The sequence below is a fragment of the Eurypyga helias genome, unplaced genomic scaffold (genome assembly GCF_000690775.1).
Source record: "Eurypyga helias isolate BGI_N326 unplaced genomic scaffold, ASM69077v1 scaffold16892, whole genome shotgun sequence".
Lineage (NCBI taxonomy): Eukaryota > Metazoa > Chordata > Aves > Eurypygiformes > Eurypygidae > Eurypyga > Eurypyga helias.
This window is the reverse complement of record NW_010234209.1, coordinates 2,022-24,865: the sequence shown is the minus strand read 5'-3', so window position 1 is coordinate 24,865 and position 22,844 is coordinate 2,022. Positions and strand designations below refer to the sequence as shown.

The 22,844-nt window shown below is 37.3% G+C and overlaps 1 protein-coding gene across 1 annotated transcript in view; it reads left to right on the top strand.

Annotated features, from left to right (window-relative positions):
* Positions 1-22,137, top strand: part of LOC104517361 (estrogen receptor-like) — a gene marked incomplete at its 3' end in the record, with an annotated part of 48,288 nt that extends 26,151 nt beyond the window's left edge. The window contains exons 3-4 of the mRNA XM_010161988.1: positions 316-651; positions 21,999-22,137. Coding sequence (XP_010160290.1) covers positions 316-651; positions 21,999-22,137 — 475 coding nt within the window. The remainder of the gene's footprint in view (positions 1-315; positions 652-21,998) is intronic.
* Positions 22,138-22,844: the final 707 nt, after the last annotated feature.

The window sequence follows — 22,844 nt, the reverse complement described above, 5'->3', positions numbered from 1 at the left end:
TAAAGGGATGTTTATTTATTCCCAATTGCTGACTTCCTTTTGTGGGGCTATGACAGCTATGCAGTGTCACTAGTCTAGGGTCCTGTGTATGCCCAACTGGTTTGAATTTTAGGAAGGAGTACACTATTCCTGACACTATACTTCAAAAATAGTTTTTCTCTCCAACTACTCATGTAAAATTCCATATATAGGAAGAAGCCTTCAGAAAATAAACCAAGAGTTAATGCTACCTGGGTGTACAGCAGGTGTTCGTTGGCTGAAACCATGTGTATATGTTCAAGCAAAGGAGTTCATTACTTTTTTGTCTGTCTCTAGGAATCCGGAAAGACCGCAGAGGTGGGCGAATGATGAAACAAAAACGTCAAAGAGAGGAGCAAGATTCCAGGGGGAACGGGGAAGCTTCTACAGAGCTGCGAGCTCCCACCCTTTGGACGAGTCCACTGGTGGTTAAACATAACAAGAAGAACAGTCCGGCCCTGTCCCTGACGGCAGAACAGATGGTCAGTGCCTTGCTGGAAGCTGAGCCACCCATAGTTTATTCTGAATATGACCCAAATAGGCCGTTCAACGAAGCCTCTATGATGACCCTGTTGACCAACCTTGCAGACAGAGAATTAGTGCACATGATCAACTGGGCAAAGAGAGTTCCAGGTAAGGAAAAAAGCCCCAGTGGACTATAAAGGCCTCTACATGACAAACCAATAGCAAAAAGACATACCATTTTTCACACTACATATTCTAATTTCATGTAAATTGTTCACTTACGTATAAATACATAAAAAAGATCAACAAGTTTATGTTATACTGGTTGATTAAAAAATACATTGCAATGTTATTGACTATTGAAGAAAGATTTATTCAAGAAAATATATTTCCCCATGCTATAGAATATTGGACAATTTTTTATTGCAAATACATTTTTTGGCTAAAACCCAGAAAAATTAAAGGTAAAAGCAGGTTACTAAAATCCATATCTAATGTATTTGATTGAATCAAATTATTTTAATTATTTAGATCCCTTTTGAAAAAAGCGTTACTCTCATGTCTGTAATGTAAGCCATAAATTCAGCATCACTACTGAGCCCATAAGTATTAATATTATTTATTTAATTGCAAGTTTACCTTTTTGACCATAAATTACAGATCTTCGATTAATTTTGGGTCTGAAAACCAGAGACAGAATATAAATTTTTGTATGAAAAGTTTTTCGTACTGGAACTAGATGTGTTTTTCATTTCGGTGCATCATGGTTGCTGAGCTATGACCCCTCTTTTCTGGAAAGGGCTTACAGAACTGTGGGAAGTATGTAACATTTTTGGTTGAACATACGTTACACATTCATTCATGTGGTTTAATTAATTTATACCAATGAAATGAGAGAGTGGTTTTGTAATTAAAGTTCATAATCTTTTAAAATTTCAGTCTACAAGACTACTTTTCATAAGTTAACATTTAAAGGTTTATTAGAAATTTATTGAGCATTTATTGAGCAAAACTTTAGTTTTGTAAAAATACCAGCTTACATGGTAATTTATAATTCACTGGGATTCTGATCTCTTGATTTTTTACTGTATCCATTTATTTCGTTAAAATTATGTAGCTGCTTTATGAAGGAAGAGAACACTACCACAGCTCTCACTCACATAGTGCATTACCTCAACATCTTTACACCCTGGTTATGCTATTTTTCTGTTTTCCTTCACTTAAACTTGGCAAGACACTTCCTGGTAAATCAATAACCCATAAAATCTGAGACTTTTCCAGTCCTCATGGGTTCCCTTTTTACCACTTTTCACATGTCACTCTGTGGGTTCCAGCTATTATCAATGAGAACCTGTGAGTGTTTCATTTCTCATCGTATCTTGTAAAAAATCACCTGAGAATTTTATTCTTGACAAAGTCACAGTGGTTAAGGCCTGATCCACAGTCTGTTCAAGTCAAGGGCAGGTTCTCCTGTTAATTTGGGTGTGCTTTGGATCGTGTCTTTCCAAAATGCTTTCAAAAAATAAGCATGTGTCCATTATGTTAAAGCTATTCATTATCAAAACAGTTAAATTCAAACACCTTTCTACTGATTTTAGAGATATAATTAGTCTACGTCTGTTAAAGTCTATTAATTTACATTCAATGTGAATATAGCACATTCTGAATTCATTATGTTGTCCATCTGGAAACATCTGTCTTCTATGATATTAGATTTTGATAGTTAATATATTAATGAAAATGTGTTTAGATACAAAGAAACACTGTTAGGGAACTCGGATCTGGTTTCTATTCAGAAATTTCTCTAAAACTGCTTGTCACAAGGAGACTACATCTGGTGAATATCAAAAAACTGCTTGGTTTACCAACTATGTCCTTTATTTCCTAGCAAGCTTCTGAAATTGGAAAATCAAATTTATAAGATAATCAACTATTCGTGTATGTCCAATGTATTTTACATTTAAATAAATGTGCCTGTTACCAAAATAGCTCCTAAGGAGAAACTAAGACAAATTACTATGTACACGCATTAATATGTACTGTAACAGGTGAGTTTTGGTATAAATTACTGGTGAACTTCAGTTAAGAAAAAAAAAAACACCACCCAAAATCCCTTCCCGGTCATAGTTTTATCTCTTAGGCATTGTACAAACAATCATACTAAAGAAAAATCCTAAAGCAGGAGTCATGAATATGAATAGTTTGGGGATACTGAAAGTGCTAGAGACCTAGATGGTTCTTGGTGTTGTGGCTTGGAGGTTTGTATATGTGACTGAATGGAGAAATTAAAGTATATTAGAAAGTTGATTTAAGAGAATTCAGGCCCAATTGTTTACCTACCTCTAAAATTGGGTTATCTACAGCATTTTGAAAGTAAGAATTTTGGAACTAGATTCTTTTCTTTTATTTTTTTTTTTAATCTCTCATTTTTGTCCCTAGAAAAGTTTGAGTGTTCCTAGTTCTTGATAATAAATTTTAGAATTATTGATCACCTTTCAAAGATAGGGTCTTTCATTGGACTGTTTTTCTGTTTCCTTCTGCTGGAATGTACTGGCACTAAAGGTATATTAAGAGAATATGCCTGGCAATATAAGTTATATTTTCAACTCCTCAGTATGTTGCCTTTGAATACTTCATTATTACTAGAAATTATGCAATACTGCTTAATTAGAGAGGATTTTCGTATACTTTATGCATAAACAGAGGAACCCTTTTTTCGTTAGGTGAATTATTTTGTGCAACAGCACTGTGGGATTCCACTCAGTTATTTCTCAGCTAATTTACTGAGGTTTCAGGCTTTACAATCAAGGGTAAAAACCATCTTTTCCTCAATAGTGAATGTGCTTTTTACCAGTAGAAAAAAGCAGTTGCAGGAAACAGCCTCTCCTATGTACACCTCTCGAGCCTTGGAAGCATTGCAAAAGTTAGTTTAGCTAAATGCAGGCACTTAGGTCATGGAAAGGAAGAAGAAAAGTCAACACGAGTGGTGGAGTTGTAAGCATATTTGTTGAGGAAGGAAGAAATTGATATGAACAAATCAGGAATGTAATGAAGCTACATCTTACTTGTAAGCATGAGAAATTTCAGGGATATTTGGGGTTTATTTTGTTGTGTAGGCTTTAAAGAAGTGGGCATGTGTTAAAGCCACCAGGAAAGACATTGTTTTTGTCAGCCAGTCTTTCTGATGATGTAAGTAGGTGTGCATGTGGGAAGAAACAGCTGATTAGATGATGTACTGGATAGAAGTGAATCTATCCTACAAAAAGGATTAATGAAGATTAATTTATGGTGGACTGCATACTAGAATGTAGGCATGAATCTGTTATAAAGCCATGCTAAGGACAGTCTCTAAAATAAGGTACCTTTGCAGACATGCCCTGATTGGGAAAGTGAGAACTGGTCTAAATCGTTATTATGACTTGCTCAGCATTAGTACAAACTTGTTGTAATTGACTCTGCAATCTTGGTGGTGTTAACAAATTTCTGGGGAATAGTGAATTTGTGGCAACTTCTTGTGCATAACATTAAAAGATTATCTTCAATATTTAAGTATGGCATGATTGTTAACTGACGTCGTAACAAATTTCTCCCATGACAATGCCATTCATAATATGCCAAGTGCATAAAAGCTTGTTTTAATTTTCCTTTGAAACCTTGGCCACTGATACAAGTGTGTTAAACAAAAATCTTGTACAATTTCCTATGACATATATAAAAAACTCAGGATGCCCCCCAGGACTTGGTCTTTACATGGTCTAACAGGTCTTATGGCTTGAGTCCTTCCAGAGGGCCCCTATGAGACACCAGTGGTACCTTCTGATTACCCCAGCCAGCCGGAATAGCAAGCAGCTGCACGTAAGGGCTGCAAACAGGTTGTGATGGGCTAGACTTTACATACGTGTGTAAATTGAGCCTTTTACCATTTAACTGAGGCAAATCACTAAAAACCACATGTAGGCAAGGTATCAGCATAGATGAGTAAATGTTCTGCACATTTCTGAATCATGTATTCCTGAAAGATATGGCTTTTTTCTTTCTTGCTTGTTTCCATAACATCTTGGGGATGTAGTACCACCTTCAGTCTCATAGAATGAGTTTTTTCAGTTTAATTGATTTTTATCATGGTCTTTGATGCAATAAACAAAACCGTTATGTATATAATTTAATTTGGACTACTGTATTCTTTAAAGGAAGCTGGTATTTTCAATGTCATGGTCGATAATTTTTGTTGTGCAGAGGCTCTTGTGATGGTAAGAGACACTCCGAGTTTATACAGTGAGCTCATGGTAAAGCGTGTAGCTTTAAGAAAATTTTGTTGCAAGGGTGAAATCTCTGGCACTGCTGCTACAATCTTGTATAACTATTTACTACAAGTACAGTAGCTGTACAACTTAATAGCCCTAAAATGGTACTCTGGGCATACAGGCTTTGAAGTTTTGAGATGATTCACAGTGCTGTACTTATTTTATGGCTTCATGAACCGAGGAGATAAACATTTTGGCACCGATTTTTTTTATTTCAAAGCCACAGAAGTTGCTATTTTCTTAAGATATTGTTTTCCTAGTTGACCTTTTAAACTGCTGTGTTTGTTAAATTAAGAACAGTGTGTAAAGAGGCCAACAATAGCCACAGTTTTACACTGCACTTCAGTGACACCAAAACTTGGGGAAAAAAAAAATTTAAATAAGTCAGCTTTCAGTAGAAGGAAAGAAGTCTTATACAGGAGTGTGTGTTAATAACCTTAGATGTCTTTAGGTGCAGGGCAGTTTAAAGAGCATTATGGACAGTGATCATCCTGGTAATAACTCACTTAGCTTAAAAAACTGAATGGCTTGCAATTCCTGTAATAATTTTTAATAAAAATTTGAAAATGTCTGCTTTATTTTCTCTTCTCCTTTCACTAATGGTCTTGCTGTGGAGACTTGTAAAATCTTATTTAAAAAAAAACACACTCTTTTGCTGATCTATAATATTTGTTTTCCCAGAGATGTCTTAGTTTCTTTGATTGTGGAAGTGAATATTTTGAAAAGCAATTAATACAGACATCCAACACCATCCATTTATTAGCTCAGTACAATAATTATGTTCTACTCTAGGTGATTTTATTTAAAAAACTACCTTCTTTAGAATGGTGAACTTCAAATACATATCTCCATTTAAATATCCCTGAATGGACTATATGCTGAAATTTAAATCTGAAGACAAGCTTAGCCTGTAACTCTCTGTTTCTACAAGTATGCACATATGCAACTAAATTTATTAAGATTATTGAACTACTCCACATATGTAAAACTCCTTATGTACACAGTGGTTTTAAAACCAAGACCCAAGTTGTTATTACAATAATGACTCTGTTCAGAACTTTCCAGAGTAAGAAATATTTGATTTCCAAAGTTTTAATTTTGTGGCTTCCCAACAAGCTTTCTCAAAGAACAAATATCTTCAGGAACCAACATTGACTTACTGTAAGTAATCTTGTTTGTCATACACTGGCAAATGAGAAATAACCCCCAAGAGGTAAGAAGGAGCTAACATTCTTTCAATGAGAACAACGTACATATTGGAGTGCATTGGGCATTCAGTAACATACAAGTTCATTTGATAAGAAATGTCTGAAGGCAAAATTCGTTCAGTCTTGACAAAGAGGCAAAAATGAACATCCACAGTAATACTTTTTATATTTTTTTAGCCAAAACTTAAGGAAATTAAATACTGAAACTGTAATATTTTATTGCTAAGAGAAATTATCTTTTTACAAAAATATTTCCTGCTATTTTTCTTTAGTTGATAAGTAATTTACACTCTTGGATGAACATATCTGTCTTAGAGTCTTCAGCTATGCTGAACCCCGGAGCTTTCCAAGAAACGCTCATTAATTTCCACTCTAAGTAAACAGTAAGTAATGATCCTTCTTGATTTATTTATTTCTTAAAATAATTTACAAAAAGACTATGTGATTGTTGGAAAGCACTGATGCGATACGTATGTGCATGCGCACATAGCTATTGTTCCCTGTTCACATAATTCACGTAAATTGGCCCTTTTTACTTGATGTTTGATAACTTCAGCCTGATTCTTTTAGTTTCTCTCCAGTACTACATCTCTGAGCACAATCAGATGTAATTCCAGTTTAGAGGTTGTTTTAATATAATCTGTATTAGTTTTCTGTTCAAACGAGTCATTCACTGAAATCTCACATTATATATATGAGAGTTTTTAAGATACATAGAAATAATTAGGAAAGATTTATTGCAGGCTTCTTCTGGATAGGCTCTTACCCTGTCTGTATCACTGCAATGGAGCATTATGTGACACATCTGTTACGCAGCTCAGTTCTTCTCTTTGATTATCTCTCCAGGAAATGAACTATGTGTGTAAAGAGTGTGTTGTTTTGTCTGTGCGTTAGTTATGGACTGCTGTGAATTTAAGCTAGTGAAAGCAAGTTAAGGCATATTTCACAGTGGGATGGGGAATGAGAAATTATTGCCTTGTTCCTCCAGGAGTTTGTTCTCAGCTAAAAGTGGCTGTAAGAAAATATTGCCTCCCCTTTCCTTTATGGAAAGTCCTGCTCCTCTATAGAAATGTAGCTGTCCATCATGGCCCTCAGGAGGGAGATGAAGATGAATTATTTATCATTGCAGGTAAAGTCTTTGTCTAGACTGGTATCTTCCTAACCCTCTTGAAAGCAAGAGTCCTGGAAACAGGCATGGGGAATCAAGATCTTGACTTTGGCTCAGTGTCCTGCTCCCTTTCCCTGCCTGAGAGGGGCTCAGGATGTCGGGTGGTACCCAGTGATTCTCCTGGGTGTCTGGTTTGCCTTGTGAGCAGGCTAACCTCAGAAAAAAAAAATGCACGTTGGCAGGTATTTCAGTGATTTTTTGTCTCTGTAGCGGGGGATTTTTGGTTTGGAGGTTTTTTTCAGTTAATCCAGTAGGAAGTCATGAGACCTAGGATGAAGGTTATTATAGAAAAAGCTCAGTTCAAAATCTCACTTTGACTCTAGTGAAACTGTGGTGCATTTCCTGTGAAATTACATGCTGGAGCATTTGAGGTGATTTGAAAATTAAAATTCAAGAAATCTAATTTCACCTGATTGACAAAGATAGGGAATGGGGCATACTAGGTTAACTAGAAATTTTCCAGAGAATATTAAATCATATCAATAGCCTAATAATGAAGCAGCTTCTGCAACAGCTGCTGTCTCTCAGAAAACATGGCTACAAATAGAGAAGTGGCTAGATGGGCTGATGACAAGTGAGCGAAGTGTTTGGTAGAACACTGAACAGTACCTAGCTGGGTACATTCACTGTATTAGAAACAACAGACCAGAATAAAGCTAAAATCATCATATTGCCATACTAATACAAATGAATGCAGCATTACTGCATGTCTGACCAATTAGAAATCTCCTTTGATTGCTACAAGGGTAATATTTCTTATGGCTTTCACATACATTTGTAGGACCTACTTTGTGGGACTGCACTTTCACAAGTATTTCTTCCATTTGCAGTGCCAGCTAGAGCTGTTCCTACCTTTCTGCTTCCCTCTGGGCTGGAGCGGCTGTGCAAGTAGCAGGATTGATCTGGGCTAAAAATAAACTACTTTTGTGTGTGTGTGTTTTGTGTGAGTTCCCCAGTCCAGCTCCCTGCAAAATAGTTGAGCCAGTTGAAATGTGAGGGTGACAGTATAGGGGGAGTAAACAGGCATGTATTAACATGAGGGTGCTAGAAGGAAATACTCAGGTATCTGCACTGTCAGTAGTAACATATAGCTCTAAATTAAGCCTTTTTCTAATTTAGTTTGTCTTTATTTCTACTTTAACAGAGAGGTCTTTTCCAGTGCCTCCTGTACAAAGAGCAAGAATCTCCTAGCTACTGACACCATTTACAGCTGAACTTTGCTGAAGTAGATGTTGTATAGGTTCTACTTTGCATATTTCAGCTTGATTTGTAACAGGTTCTGTAATCTTATGCCAGAACTCTGAGGGGTTGGAGAGTCCAAGGGAAGGGAAACTTGGTAATTTCCTCTCACCCCCTGCTCTGAAAGGTTAGAGAAGACCCCAAACAGTTGTATCAAGATGAATTCTAGTTCATAAAGGATCATAGTTCTTAAGTTTGCTTCCATCCCTGGGATACAAGAACCTTTACTTCTGAGAAGGCAAGGACTGACTGTTCATTTACCTGTGCTATTTGGAAGACAGAGGAACCCTGGTGTGTTCTTTCTGCCGAGTTACCTTGTGGCTGGTTGCCTATTCTGGTGCATATTTTTTGGAAGTTGTTCTTCTGTCTTTGTCTTCCAGGAAGGCAGCAAATTCTTCTGGAAGTTCTCTGGGATGAGTTTGCACTGTACACATAGTAAATAGTGACCTGAAGCAACAGAAGCATGTGGCAAACTTTTTAGAATCAGCAGCTGATTTTTATTCTTCTTCTGCAGAGCAGGATTTTGCAAGGCCTGTGGAAAAGGAAAGCTCTAGAATATTTTATTCAGTGATGGTGAAACCAAACACTGGTATTAGATGCTTAATGACTTGCACATTTTAAAATCATAAGCAGGTTCTCAGCTGACAGAGAAGAGCTGCCTGTGAAAACCTATCATATTTATCAATGTTGCATGTGACTTCATTTCCCCCCCCCTCACTTGGTATTCACCTAAATACAGCTATGGAGAAATGCTGACTCTGATACGAATATGAATTTGTTTTTCCCCAAGCCTCATGTAAGGTTATGTTCTTTCACACTGGGCCTTTTGGGAAGAATGTTACCTTACCACTGGGAAACACTAATTTTGCTCTGGGCTGTTCCGATGCATCCCTGTGTTAGTTTTGTATAACTCTTTAATAGTGTGTCATAGTCCCTAAATTGCTATCTCAGGACTTTATCTGCTGTATGGGAAGGCTGTGAAGCATGCTAAGTATCTCTCTTGTGAAACAGAAAAACCCTAATGTGAAGATTCTCAGCCTACAGTTATAAATATGAATTAAATATGCTATTTTTTTTATAATGCTCATTATGCTCCTACTTTATGCCTCTCTTCCCAACATTGTGCTTTTTATCTTGCAGAAGTTTGGCATGTTACTTTCATACTAATAAATATGACTAAGGAAAAATTACTTATATCTTAGTCTGAAACAATGTAGTATATTAAAATACATAATTAATTTGAAACCAATTATATTTCTCAGCTCTTTCTTCTCTATTTTTGTACCTTTATTCTACTCTATGATTTTTTTTTTTTTAAGGGGACACTTCTAATCAAGTGTTCAAGAAAGATCCTGCGGTTTGAATAAGACACTGCCAGACAATATAAATACATTTCCCTTACTGTCTTGTTTCAGTAGACAGTTCAGTCAGAGTGCTCTTTTCTTTAAACTCCAAATGAGGCTGGTTTTGCCTTCTTTATCAGTAGTACGGTTTCTGAGAGATTTTGGTAAAACTCCATCATTGGAGTCTGATAAATTCAGATCTGCTCTTCTTCAGCTGACAGTGAATAATTGCTACCAGCTTTTATAGAAGATGTTTTGTTTACAAGTAATGTTGTGGAATAACTTTTAAGTGCTAATTTCAAGTAGGTGGGAGACAGAGGTATTATCTTGCCAGAAACTACTCTGAAATACTTCTGACATCCCATTATTGAATTATTTCGGTGTCATGCTGATGAGCTGGTTTTCCCTTCTTAACAAGCTGCCAGCCCGACACTGGGTCTCTTGGCTTCCGAGTCTCTGAGCCGATTGAGAATACCTGATGTTTATAGGGGTAAGACTATATTTAAGTATGTCTGTAGTTGCTTATAAACAAATACAAGCTGTAGAAATGTGTAACAAGAACCCAAGAACCTTCTGGATACCATCAAATGTGGGCAACACCGTTTGGGTAGCAGTCAGATGATATTTGCTGCCTCAGGGCTCCTACACCAAACAGTTCTTCTGCCACTGAGGATAGGACCTTTCCACTGGGAAAGACATCTACACATGATCCAAATGGTACCTGAGGGTCAGTAAGGTGATGCTATTCATAAAACGATCTCCTGCTCTATGTCTGAACTGTGTGAAGTGGTCCTGTCTCCTGATCCAAGCTCAAGGTTTTATTTTCATCCATGAGGATTCTGTCAAACTCACATTCTGTTGCAGATGAAAGAAAACAGAAAAACAAATCAAATTTTCTCTGTAAATGAGAAAGACAAAGGTGGTAGTCTTCATATCACTTAAAAAAAAAAAAAAAGAAAAAATCTAATTATAATTCCAGGGGAAACTTGGTGAATTTTGTTATACATTTTTATTTCTAATATTTAATTTCTGCTATTGTACTTATTAGAAGACACTATTTTTTTTTTTTTTAATGTAACAAAATTCCATGCAAGTTTCTAGTCCTGACATAGGAAGAAAAATACGGTTTATAGGTCCAATTACTTTGGATGAGTTTGCACAATGTTCCAAAGCTTTTCCAGATGTCTCCATCAAAGCTGTGTGAATAATTAATTTCTTTCTTTTCTGCCAGATTCAAACAATAAAAAAGAATCATTTTCACTTTATACAAAATGACAGTTTTTGACCTTTTCACTAGATAATAACTATTTCAGGTGAAGTGGAACATATTATTCAATATGAAAGAATACACTTCATTAAGATTTTGAATATATTATGCACCTTTTTAAAATGCAAAGAAGGTAATTTGGGAGACAACAAAGACCCTCAATTTCATAAATGTTTAGGTACCTTTCACAATGCTGAGTAGGAATAGGTGCCTGGTGGCGTGATGAAATCTAAAATGAGGTAGCTGACAGAGACACTCTCTGTTCCCTGATAGAAACCAGTCTGGTTTTATTTGTTTATTTTTGTTTTGTGAAGTCTGATATGTCTTCCAGAGTGACTTAGGTTAATAAACCTGTTGCTTTCCAACATAAAATGCTCTGGCAGAGTGCTTCCAACCAGCTCGAGCTCCAGTGTATGTCTCAGCACGTAGTGTAGGAGCTTGAGTAGAAGGTGAAGGTTCTTCAAGTTCAAGACCCGTGTTGTATACGCACCTGAGCCTGGTCCATGCGATATGGAACAGTTTCCTGAGGCTGCCTGAGGCTTTGCAGATGTTGAGATGTGTCTTGGGTTTGTTATCCATTGAAGGATAGTGTGCAACAAAACGGGCTTAAGTGAATGATGTGCTTTCTGGAAACATGCTGCATGCTAAATTATTAGGTTCCCCTGGACAAGAAAATGAATATAAATGGCCAGCTGCATTCCAGTGTCTTGCTTTCCCTGTAATGTATTCCTTTACTCTGTCATATGATGACACTCCCACACAGCTGTGAAAATGCTCTCGTTGTTGTAGTGCTTAAAGGAAATTGCTGCAATTAATTTTGCTGTCTTTCTTCTCTTTGATGTGACATTAGAATTTCTTGGATAATTTTGCAGAGATTGGGTTCTGTTCAAAACCAGTCATGTAGGGGTGAAAAGAATAGGAGGGAAAACAAACATTTGAGCATTATTTATATATGCTTGTGTTTCTGTTTTCGTGTAGGTACCAGCCAAAGTAATGAACAGTAAACTATGTGTATATACATAGATTCTGTTACTCACATACAAGTGAAGTAGACAAAAATGAGACTTCTCCAAAGGTGAACATTCTGAAGAAATAATATGGATGCAGGTGCCTTTGTCAAACTAGTTTTATTTCCTAATGACTATAAAGAATGACCAGACCATGAACTCTGAGGTTATGCTTCATTTCTTGGGTACAGCACATTATGTTCTGAGCAATTTCTATTTGTGGTCTTGAAGCAGTTTTAATCTTCAAGTTCACTGCAAACTTGACAGTTTTTTCCTCTTTCACTTGGGTTGCAAAATGATCCTCTTTTCAGCTAGTTCCAGATGCTGCCGTGATGGATGTTAATCGGTTCGGTGGTGAGTACAGTAGATCCCAGGATGGAATAGACTCTGAAGTGGAAAGATTAGTGCTTTGTTCACTGGATTTTATGAATGAAGGAGAAGAGAGAGTAGCCCTCCTAACTTCATCATGTGAAAGCTATTGTAGTAAAAAATTATGTTAAATTAAAAACACATTTCTCAAGTTTTCAGACATGGATGGGGATATAAATTGAAATAGTGAACATAAACAAAATTATTGGAAATATTCCAAAGTATCAATCCAGGATTTTAGGCATATTCAGGAAGAATAGGGTTTCAAATAATTAATTTAATCTTCTAGTTCCTTCAGTAAATAAAAAATGTTAGTTTAGAAGAGTGGCTGAAGCTGATCATTAGTTTTGTTACCTTGCAAAAGGAATTTTGTCTCTTTTCCAAAATGATCTTGATGGTGATATGACGACTTTCAGCTCTTTCATACAGATCTTATTATTAATGGAACAAAAAGGATAAAAAACAGAGCAAAGGAAATATTTTTATATCCTAAGATTTGTGGAAAAAATGAGAAGTAGAGAAGTAGAAGTGAACTGTCTGTGGCAGAGTAGGTCTCCTGCCTCACTTTAACCAAATTTCATTCACTTGCCATCCCATCCCACTATCCATATGGCCATATCTGCATTGTCTTTGTCCACCCTGGGGTTTTCGGAGCCCTCTTCCTCTATGGAGATCCATCTCCCAGGATGCGGCGAATGCCAGGAGCGCAGTCCTGCCTCAGCCAGCTCTGTGCAAGCCTGCATAGTCGCGCGCGACACACCGTCCACCTTGCTGCTCCCGCCGATACTCTGGTACCACCCCATCCACAGAGCCTTTGCCATCTCGAGTGCTTATGAAATCAGTAAAAGCACGTAGGGGCACCCTGTAAAAGTGGAGAACAACTGGAGAGTCTCACAAGCTTTAACAATTTCTCCCCTGGTAACTGTGTTTTGAAGTGGTCATTTGAAGCTGCACAGGGACATGCTGGAGTCATTTAAAAACTTCCTTTTTCGCCCTCCAGTGACTGTGTTTGCTCGAAAAATGGGATTGCTTAAAGGGATTGCTTAAAGAGTGATTGCTTAAAGAGACCTTTTGCCTCAAATGATTTTTCTTGACAGCCACAAAACCATCACTTATTTACATTGGATTTAGGTTGTGATTGGAGCATAGCTTGGTAAGGAGGTCAAACAAATGCTGAAACCACATGCTCTTTTGGATTCAGCTGAACATACAAAAATTCCAAGTCATGCTGGACATGACCTCATGTCTTGGGGCAGGTTTACATAAAGCATAAACCATCCGAGGTGGTTGGTGTTCCCTAGCTGCCTGTCACTCACCTTTCATGCTCATCCTTCTTGCCAGGTCATTGCATCAGTTGGATGAACACCTAAACCAGCAGACTAGGCCAGAGGAGCAGCCCTGGTGGGGCAGGAGGAGGGAGGAGGGGGAAGAATGAGGTAGAGAGGTCAGCTTCTATTTATGAGTGTGTCTTTTGAGTTCATAAAAGTCAGGCAAGAATGTTTAACCAGCCCCACAAATGATTTTAGCTGGATCTGCTTTTGATGGAAAACATTTTGCATAGCAATGACCTCTTATAAAAATGACAAATTTAAAAAAAACCCTCAAACGTACTTGTAACTGGCCTGAGTACTCATATAAATTTAGTGTAATGTAATTAACTGTTGCAGACTATAAAAAAAGATGCATTACTACATATTGTGTATTTTAGTCAGCAGCTATGAAATTTTGTGTCGTATCTTTCTTCACCTGTGCAGGGAAAGATTCAGAGGGCACCCTTCAGAAGAAACGCCTTCACATGCAGCTGATAGTTCGTTCCTCTACGTAAAATCACCGGGAATAGGCCTCAACACCCTGAGCGCAGCTCTGAGTGCTAAAAGAACCATAAAGTAGCGTCTTAACTGTTGTCAAAGCGTAGCCCGAGTCTCAGATGAATGGTTTACAGTCCAGGGATGAATTACTGGACTGTTTAACAGTATATAGCTTTAAACAACTGCTATATAGTGCTGCAGGAATTTATCATGTGATAATGGATGCTGCTTTTGTTGATCAGTTGAAGTAGTTGGGTTTTTTTAGAGAAAATATATATATATGTCTCCCTTCTTGCTTTATAAAAACAGTATGATAAACTTTCACTAGCAAACTGGCAGGCAGCCTTCACTATCAATAATCTTGTACAGTAGGTGTTATAATTATTATTACTAATAGTAAGACTTGTTAATAATTTTAAAAATTTCCTGTTTAGAGGAGGAAAAAATCTTAGACCTGGGATTTTTTTTTTACATAGACAGTTAGCTTGCCTAGATTAGTGAATGTTTTAAAATGAATTAAGAATTAATGTGTGCTTCCCTCCATCCAGGTTTTCTGCTCATGCTCTGCACAATTCCTCCCCTCTCCCCCGACTCTAACTCATTAAGGCTTTCTTTCCCTTTTCTCTTTGAGAAAAGTTCAGTTGTTTCTGGGGTATTCTTTTTATCTTTTTACTGATTTGCAAGAAACAGAGCTTACACTTGAGTTCAAGGAGGCTTTTCCACCCCAAAGATTTTTGTGGCTGAAAGGACAAGAGCATGCTGAGAGCCTGCCACACCTCCATCCTAATCCTGCCTCCTCCTGGATGAGGCACTTAACCTCTCTGTGTTCTGCCTATAAAATACATTTAATAATACTTAATGGATTTACTGTCCTTTGAAAATGTAAAGTGCTATGTGAGTGCCGATTACTTTTATTATGTTCCCTGATGGAAGGCCTCAACGTATTTGTGTTAACTGGTACTGCTAATGCATTTTCTGGAATAATCTTTGGTTAACAAAGTGAAAAAGTTGCAAAATAAAAACTGCGTTTTAGTCAAGGCAGGAACGGTGACACATGCAAGGAAAGTCAAGACACGAAAGCACTTAGCTTCACTGGGTATGTCTGTGCTGTGTGTCAGCCGTGTGATTGAGCTACAATGCAATCCAGCTTGCCTTCTCTCCAAGCTGTGCCCATGCCAGGAACAAACCTTGAGCCTTGGGCACACGACCTGACCATCCACCAGCAAAGGATAGATTTTCCCAGGCAGTCAGATCCTGAGGAGTAACGAGCAGGGCTGCTGTTCAGTGAGAACTTGCTGCCCACAAAACTCACAGGAGCACTCCAAAGCCAGAGGGTGACTCCCAGGCTGGGTGTCCCCTCAGCCCACTGGGCCAGTGCGTGGTCCTTCTCCCCTGGAGCAGTGCCAACCAAGCCAGCGCTGTGCTATGGTGTTCTGGGGTTTCTCTCGGGCAAGAGAGCAGTATTTCATGAAAATGTGGCAAGGGTTTGTTGTGAGAAGAGAATGCATATCTCAGCAGCAGCCATTATCTGTCACTGCCCCTGAAGGTTTTCCATGGCCCTAAATCCAGATTATGCTTGGTGCAAAGTATTGAATTTGAGTAGATCAACGTCCATTTGCCTAACTTCCTTACAAGCTTGCTTTGCCATAGGAATTTTGAAATAAGACAGTATCTATTAGATCTGATGTATGCAGGGTACATTTAGTTGTAGTTTAGATTGGTGTGTACTGAAGAGTGAAGGAGAGATTCCTGTCCCGAATGAGACATTGGCTATTTGGACCAGGAATGGCTTCAGGAACTTTTTAGTCTCCTCATCCTGTAAAGATATGGACTGGACAGGCCTGAAAAATTATGAAATTTTAGTGCAAGCAGAAAACATTGAGTGGAGTCGTGATAATTTTTTGCATTCCCAGAAAATAGCTGAAAAGTTTCTCTTTTACCCAAGAAGTGGATTTTGGAATCATCACGGTGCAGCTTTTAAGTGGAAGCAGAACAGAACAGCTCCTAGCAATGGGACTTGAAACAAAAGCGACAAATGTGACATCCCTGCAGCATCCTGCTCTGGCGAGAGCGTCAGGTGGGGAGGTTGGCTGGGGCTGTCTCAAGGCGAGCTCAGGGATGATGGAAACCTCCACCAAGGAGAAGGGCAAAAGCTTGCTTGATCTTGACTTTCAGTATGAATATAGACTGTGAAAACACAGCCTTCTGACTTTTTGGGTTTTGCCCAAAATCCGAACATCCCTAACTCATATTATGTTACGCCTGTAAATTGTAATTGTTATTTTTCAGAAAGATGTTTAGAACCACTAGAGCTGAAAATGACGAATGTGAAGTAAAATTTTTAAAAGGAATTAACAGTAATTAGGAGCAGATGCTGTTCTCTCTAATCTCATCTCATTTAATTTCTGTCAGATTGTTTAGGCTTAGAGGACAGAGTGTATAAGTTTGGATTGGTATGCTGCTATATTATAATTATACAGATAGTGAAAACAAAATTCTGAAAGAGGTGGTAAAGTATTTAGAGGCTCTTACGATTATGCCACTTGCTCTGTGTTTGCCTTTCAGACTTTCCTCCCTGGAACTCAGCAAATTATAGTTAATTTTTTTCTGACCCCATTTACAGAAACAAAAGTAATGTCCCTTTAAAAAGAAAAAAGGAATAATGACACTACTTTTTTAGCAAAGCATTTGTATTTAAAATGTTGGGGTTTAGAGATTTTTGATCTTCAAAATAGGTCTTGTTTTAAAACCCTGGAGTTGTGTAACCAATTAAGGCAGTATGTCATTTTTTACGTGCCATCAGGAGGGAGAACTTAGTAAAAGTTTCTTATAATATTCGTCTGAAGCTCTGTGGAAAGAAGTAGGAATAAGCAGCATTATAAACATGGCTGTTTGAATGCTGAGCCTCATGGACAACAGTGTTTGTGATTCTCTGACTCACTTGTCCTTGGACTCTGTTTTGCCCTGCTGTTGTGCAAAGACAAGGCTACAGCTAAGGTGCAAGTTCTAGCCACTTAGCTTTTAGCTGCCTCTTTAAGTAAGAGGTTTCAGGGCTCAGCCTTAAGGGGTGAAGAGGCTGAATGATCCATGCAAGTTCAGACCAAAATGTCATCTTATGTGCTAGATAAATGCATAGATGAGGTCTCACCCCCCTGCTTGAAGTGGAGAGGTTAGGCACTGAGCTCATGGTGCTACAGCAAGCACAGATATCGTGTCTTGATCAAACAGTGGTGACAGCTATTGGTCCTCCAATGTGCTTTAGGTTAGGAGAAACAGATGCTATTTTTCCTCTTTCTGGCTCTTTCTTGAAAACAGAACTTGGCTGTGGGAGTTTTCTGTTTTCTGTTCCACCTACTTAGATACTTTTTCTATATAAGCTTCTCTTAATTTGGTTGCTCTATTGAATGGTTTCTAGCTATTAGGTTGCAGCATCCACCACTACTTTCCTACTGTCTTTGCCAACTTAATTAGTGTTTTGTTCCAAATGTGGCCTATTACATGACTGTTGTACAGCAGAGTTACTGTATTGAGTTGTGAATAACACTCTTTTTCTGTGGTGGTTGCCACTTTTCAAAACACTGCACTAAGATGAGATTTAAGACAAAAATAGCGGTGGTCATGTGCAAATTTAAGACACAGGATCTAGGAATGTTCTGAGGTCCCGCAACATTTTTGAACAGTATAACATCCTATATTTTTTGCTATATGAGATATTATAAAAATTCCTGTTGCTATCAAGTTAAAGACTTTCCAGACATGAACACAGGACATTTAGAAAGGAGATAATATTTGGAATTCAGTAGCTAGGCCTATGTTGTTCAGCATATTCATAAGTTATCTGGAAAAAAAAGGTGTCATTAGTGATAATAAAAATTATGGGTGATATTAAGTTGGCTAAGGTAATGAAGAAGAGGTCAGACTGAAAAACTATTCAGTCCTAGTCTCACTGTCTCTGAAAGAATATATTTGAACTGGAATATGCTCCAAGAAGGACAAGATGAGTTCAAAAACGAACAGGATAACTTTCATATGAGGAATGACAGAATATACTAAAAATATTTGGAAAAGAGAAGATTACCAGTGAAATGATGACATAGGGAATGATGGTATCTTCTGATAAAATAATTAGATGCATCAAATGAGAGTATTAGGGTTTTGTTGTTGTTGTTGTTGTTTTTTCCGAACAACGGGAAATTATTAATTTCCTCATGTTAACTTAGTTGAGTGTGAAACTTCTTACTGGAGAGTACTATTTCCAGAGTATATAAAAAAAATCTGAAGTGGATTAAATGCCTCAGTGGGTTCAAAAAGCATCTGGACAAACTTGGAGAAAAAAAAATGTTAAGGGACATGAAACACAAAGAGACCATCTTTGGCTCTGGAAGTCCCTGAGCTGCATACCACCAGAGCTTGAGAAAGCGTTCCGTAGAAGCATATGTTTGTCCTGTTGTATGTTTTTCCATTAGCATCTGGTATCAATTGCTGTTGTAAATGGGATACTCTGCTAGGTGGACCTTTGCTATTGCTTTTAAATCTTTTATACTGCTTCTGCTTTATTTTCCTCAAAGCACCTGAGACAGAGTCATTCTTTATGGCACAATGTTGTTTATTGTCTTGCAAAAAATCACTGAAATTTATATTCCATGGTAATTCAGGCATAAGTTATAATCATTCAGGTAAGATTACAGTTGGATCAGATGGGAAAAGAAGGTTGCTTTATTATTTGTAGCAGGAAGAGGAATACTCAGGACACCTTGTAGTTGTGGCTTAAGAATACTAGTAGAAGCTGCAAAATTATGATAATTAAACAATCCCCAAATGATAGTAAGTACCCAATGGAGGACTACTGTTGTAGGATTAAATGTGCAATGACACTGGGTATTTGGTCTTAGAGAATGTTAATTGTTAGATAAATTGGTTTTGATGAAATAGAAAGCTACTTACTAGGTCAAAAGTCACGAAGACAAATAATGAATTTATTAGTTTCAAAGTATTTGATTGGTAAAATATGACATATATGTTGTTGGTTATTTCAGAGGACTGCGGGGTTCACAATGTATGCTACAGTAGCGATAAATGAATACCATCTGAGCTTTATGTTGTTCCTGACTACAACCAATCTTGTGCATGAGCAAGATGTTGTCAGGGTTACATGTTTTACCTAATACTACTTCCAGCAATGCTTGTGTTCTTTCATGGCAACAATTGCTCACATTCCCAGTTTACAAAGAGATTTGCTCATACCTGTTGTAGGTGGTTGCTGCCTTCCTTTTTTAGCATGGTAGAGTCACACTATTTCAGATTCTGAAGTCTAATGTCACCTCTAGAGAATCATGCTTGCCAAAGTAGAGCTTTGTATAGCTTTTCCTCCATCGACCCATTGCTGCTTCAGGGTGTCTTATTGTTTGGCAGGAAGAGATTTGTATCATATTGTCACTGATGCAGTCCATACCAGTACTTTATATTAGAAAGGATAATCAGCTTAGTTTGAACATTACTGTTTTGTGTTCTACATATAATATAAATTTAATTACTGACTACTCTTAACTGAGTGCTCAGAAGACCTCTCTGGCTTTGCAGAGGTTCAGATTTCCATATTTATACAAGAGTTCGTGGAACAATTATTGTGTTCTGTGATGGCAATCACTCAAAAATACTGTTAATTTATCTGTATATGAAAAAGGAATGGTCCAGCCATGGCTTTTATTCTCTAAGTGTCTTTCTCTTGCCAAGCATATGACATACGAATGGCTTAATGGTGGTCTAGCTCTTGTGGGTTGTATACATAAGATTTGACATGTCTCATAAGGTTATGCAATTGGTCAGTCTGATGTATGAAGTCAAACAGAGGTTATAGCCATAAGCTGCAATTAATTAACCTATCAACAGTGAAGTGGAGGTCTTTCTTTTTCCTTAAAGCACAATAACGAAAAATACAGAATTCAGAAATACCTTTTCTTTCAAAACTTACCAGCATTAAAAGAGCACTGATATTTGAGAATGCAGTGCACATCTACACATAATTTTAGTGACATTAAAGTGCAGCATGTTCTAAGTGATGAAGTGAGTAATGATTTATTCATCATTTAATTTAACCTTCTGTAACATTATTCTGAATCAGCTTGCTTGAACAAGAGTATGTCTTAAAAATAATAATTAAATCTTGATTACTGTTTCTAATGATAGCAAATTCATGGAACGATAGTATGTTGCTTAGGTAATAACTACTGCTGTTGTTAACAGTGGCCCCTCATTTGTAGTCTGGCTTGGAGCAGGTATAGCTTCCATCATGGGCTCCTGTATCTTATGCTGTTACCTTTTGTGCTAGTGTCCTCTTTTTCTTTAGATATTTATGCACTGCAGCCCTTTAACCCCTTTAGCTTATTTAGCTTCACAAAGAGTAACTAAATTCCTCTTATTCCTCACTAGAGGGCATGTTTTTCAATGCTTTATTCAATCTCATGTTTCTCTGCAATTCTAACTTCTCATCTTGTTTGAAGAATGGTTGCCAGATTCGAGTAACACGGAGCTAATTTTAATTTACTAACTCAGAGTTTCCCTGGAAGCTCAAACTGGGCTGATTTTTACTCCATCCTTTCTAAGTCCTCTTCATAGCTGCCACTGTTTCCGTATACACCTAATGTTCTTGGTTGTAAAATTATGTCTGTATATTTTTATGACAAAGCTACTGAGTGATTTAGATTCCTTCTAATAGCAAGAAGCTTTCCGCATTATTTCCTACATGCCATCATCACATCTGAATCACGCTTTCTTTTTTTTCCCATTTCATGATTAAAAAAATTGTCTAGGGTAAACAAAGTAAAGCTGTATGTAAAGTAAGCTGTATGGCATTCCTCTAGAAACACTTCAGTTCGTTACCCTTTTGCCATTACATACTGAGATGTGTCGTTTAAAATCTATTAATTCAGTTAATCTGTTGCATGTTTTTATGAAATCAAATGTCTTGTAGAAGTGTGTTTCATCAAAACTATTATTTCTATCAACGAAACTTATAATGTCACCTAAAAAGCCATCAAATTAATTTTATAAGATTTTTTATGAATTACAGTTGATGTGTATTATTATATTGCAGACTTTTAAACCTGCATTCATCAAGGTTTGTGTTAGCTGTTTTGTTACAGAACCCAAAGTACATGTCAGACAGATCATTTTCAATTATTCTTTATGAATAGACTGATTAGTTCTCTGATGTTTTAAAAAATAATTATATCACCAACTCTTTTGCAGAACATAACAATATTTTCCAAATTATTATGAACTATATTTTGTTCCTTCTCTTCCTTTTTCTTACTTAAATAATATATTTCATAGCATAACATTCAACTTTAAAAATATGTGACTTTTTTTTTTCCTCAAGATGGTACTGAAGAGTGTGTCAGGTATATGACTCCAAAGTAACTCAGTATGTTTTTCCATTATCCCTCCATCGTGACCCAGGCAGCTTGGCCTGGGAGCAGAGGGCTGCCCCTCTCTACAGCTGCACCTGGCTTCCCAGGTCATGAGCAGCAGGCGTGGGGATGCAGACACACATCTGGCTTTTGTCCTGCTCTTGGGCAGGGTGCGGCCAGGAGACAAACGGGGGGCTAGAAAGTGCTCACTGTTCTGTAGGATGCAGCCACAGTAGACCTAATAATAGACAAAACTCAGCCTGAAATATAGAGGACAAATGTCTGGTTTATTATCTTTTCTTTTTGGTTATCCAGCACTGCATGATTCTCTGAATAATGTTGTTCTGTTTACAAACCTAGAGTGTTTTTACTGTCTCCTATTTATTCTTTCAGGATTTGTGGATTTAACACTCCATGATCAGGTCCATCTACTGGAATGTGCCTGGTTAGAGATACTGATGATTGGCTTAGTCTGGCGCTCCATGGAACACCCAGGAAAGCTTTTATTTGCACCTAACCTATTACTGGACAGGTCAGTCTGCATGTTGCCGTGAATTATTTAAGTTAATGTATTTCTACTGCAATCAGATTAATTTTTAGCATGTAGTCATCTCACTGATACCACAGTTTGACACTAAGTTAAACAGGGTTACAGTAGGTGGGACTGGAAAAGGAACTCTCAAAGACCTAGAAATGCTCTGGAATGTGATGCTGGTCATTTATTAGAGAAGTAGCACAGGTAAAAGTCACCTGCTGTGGGAGTTCTTTCTTTCAAAGGCAGCAGAAAATTTCCCTTAGGATCTTTACAGTTTCTTACAAGTATAAATTAAATTAAAATATTGAACAATAATCACTTTAATTCAGATAATTATTTCTACTTACCTAAAACCCTCCTAGTTAGTCTTAGTCAAAATTGGTTTATCCAAGCAGCCAGACAAAAGTCTGGAAGAAAATCCTGGTAGAGTCTCTTAAGGTTTCCCCGCCCATCCTGAAAACTGGAGTCAAATATGTAAAAAAACATATCTGCTTGCTGCCTTAGGCCTTTTTTTAGGCAGCCTTGCTAATATACTGTTGGTGTTTTTAAGTGAGACAGAAAATATGCACCTCTGCCATATGGTCAACTGGATTTTAGCTGGTGGTCTTAACAAATAAAAGCTGGAAGATTGATAGAGTTTAAAAATGCATTCTATATATCTTAATTCAAACTCAAGTTCTCGATTTCCCAATCATGAAAAATTT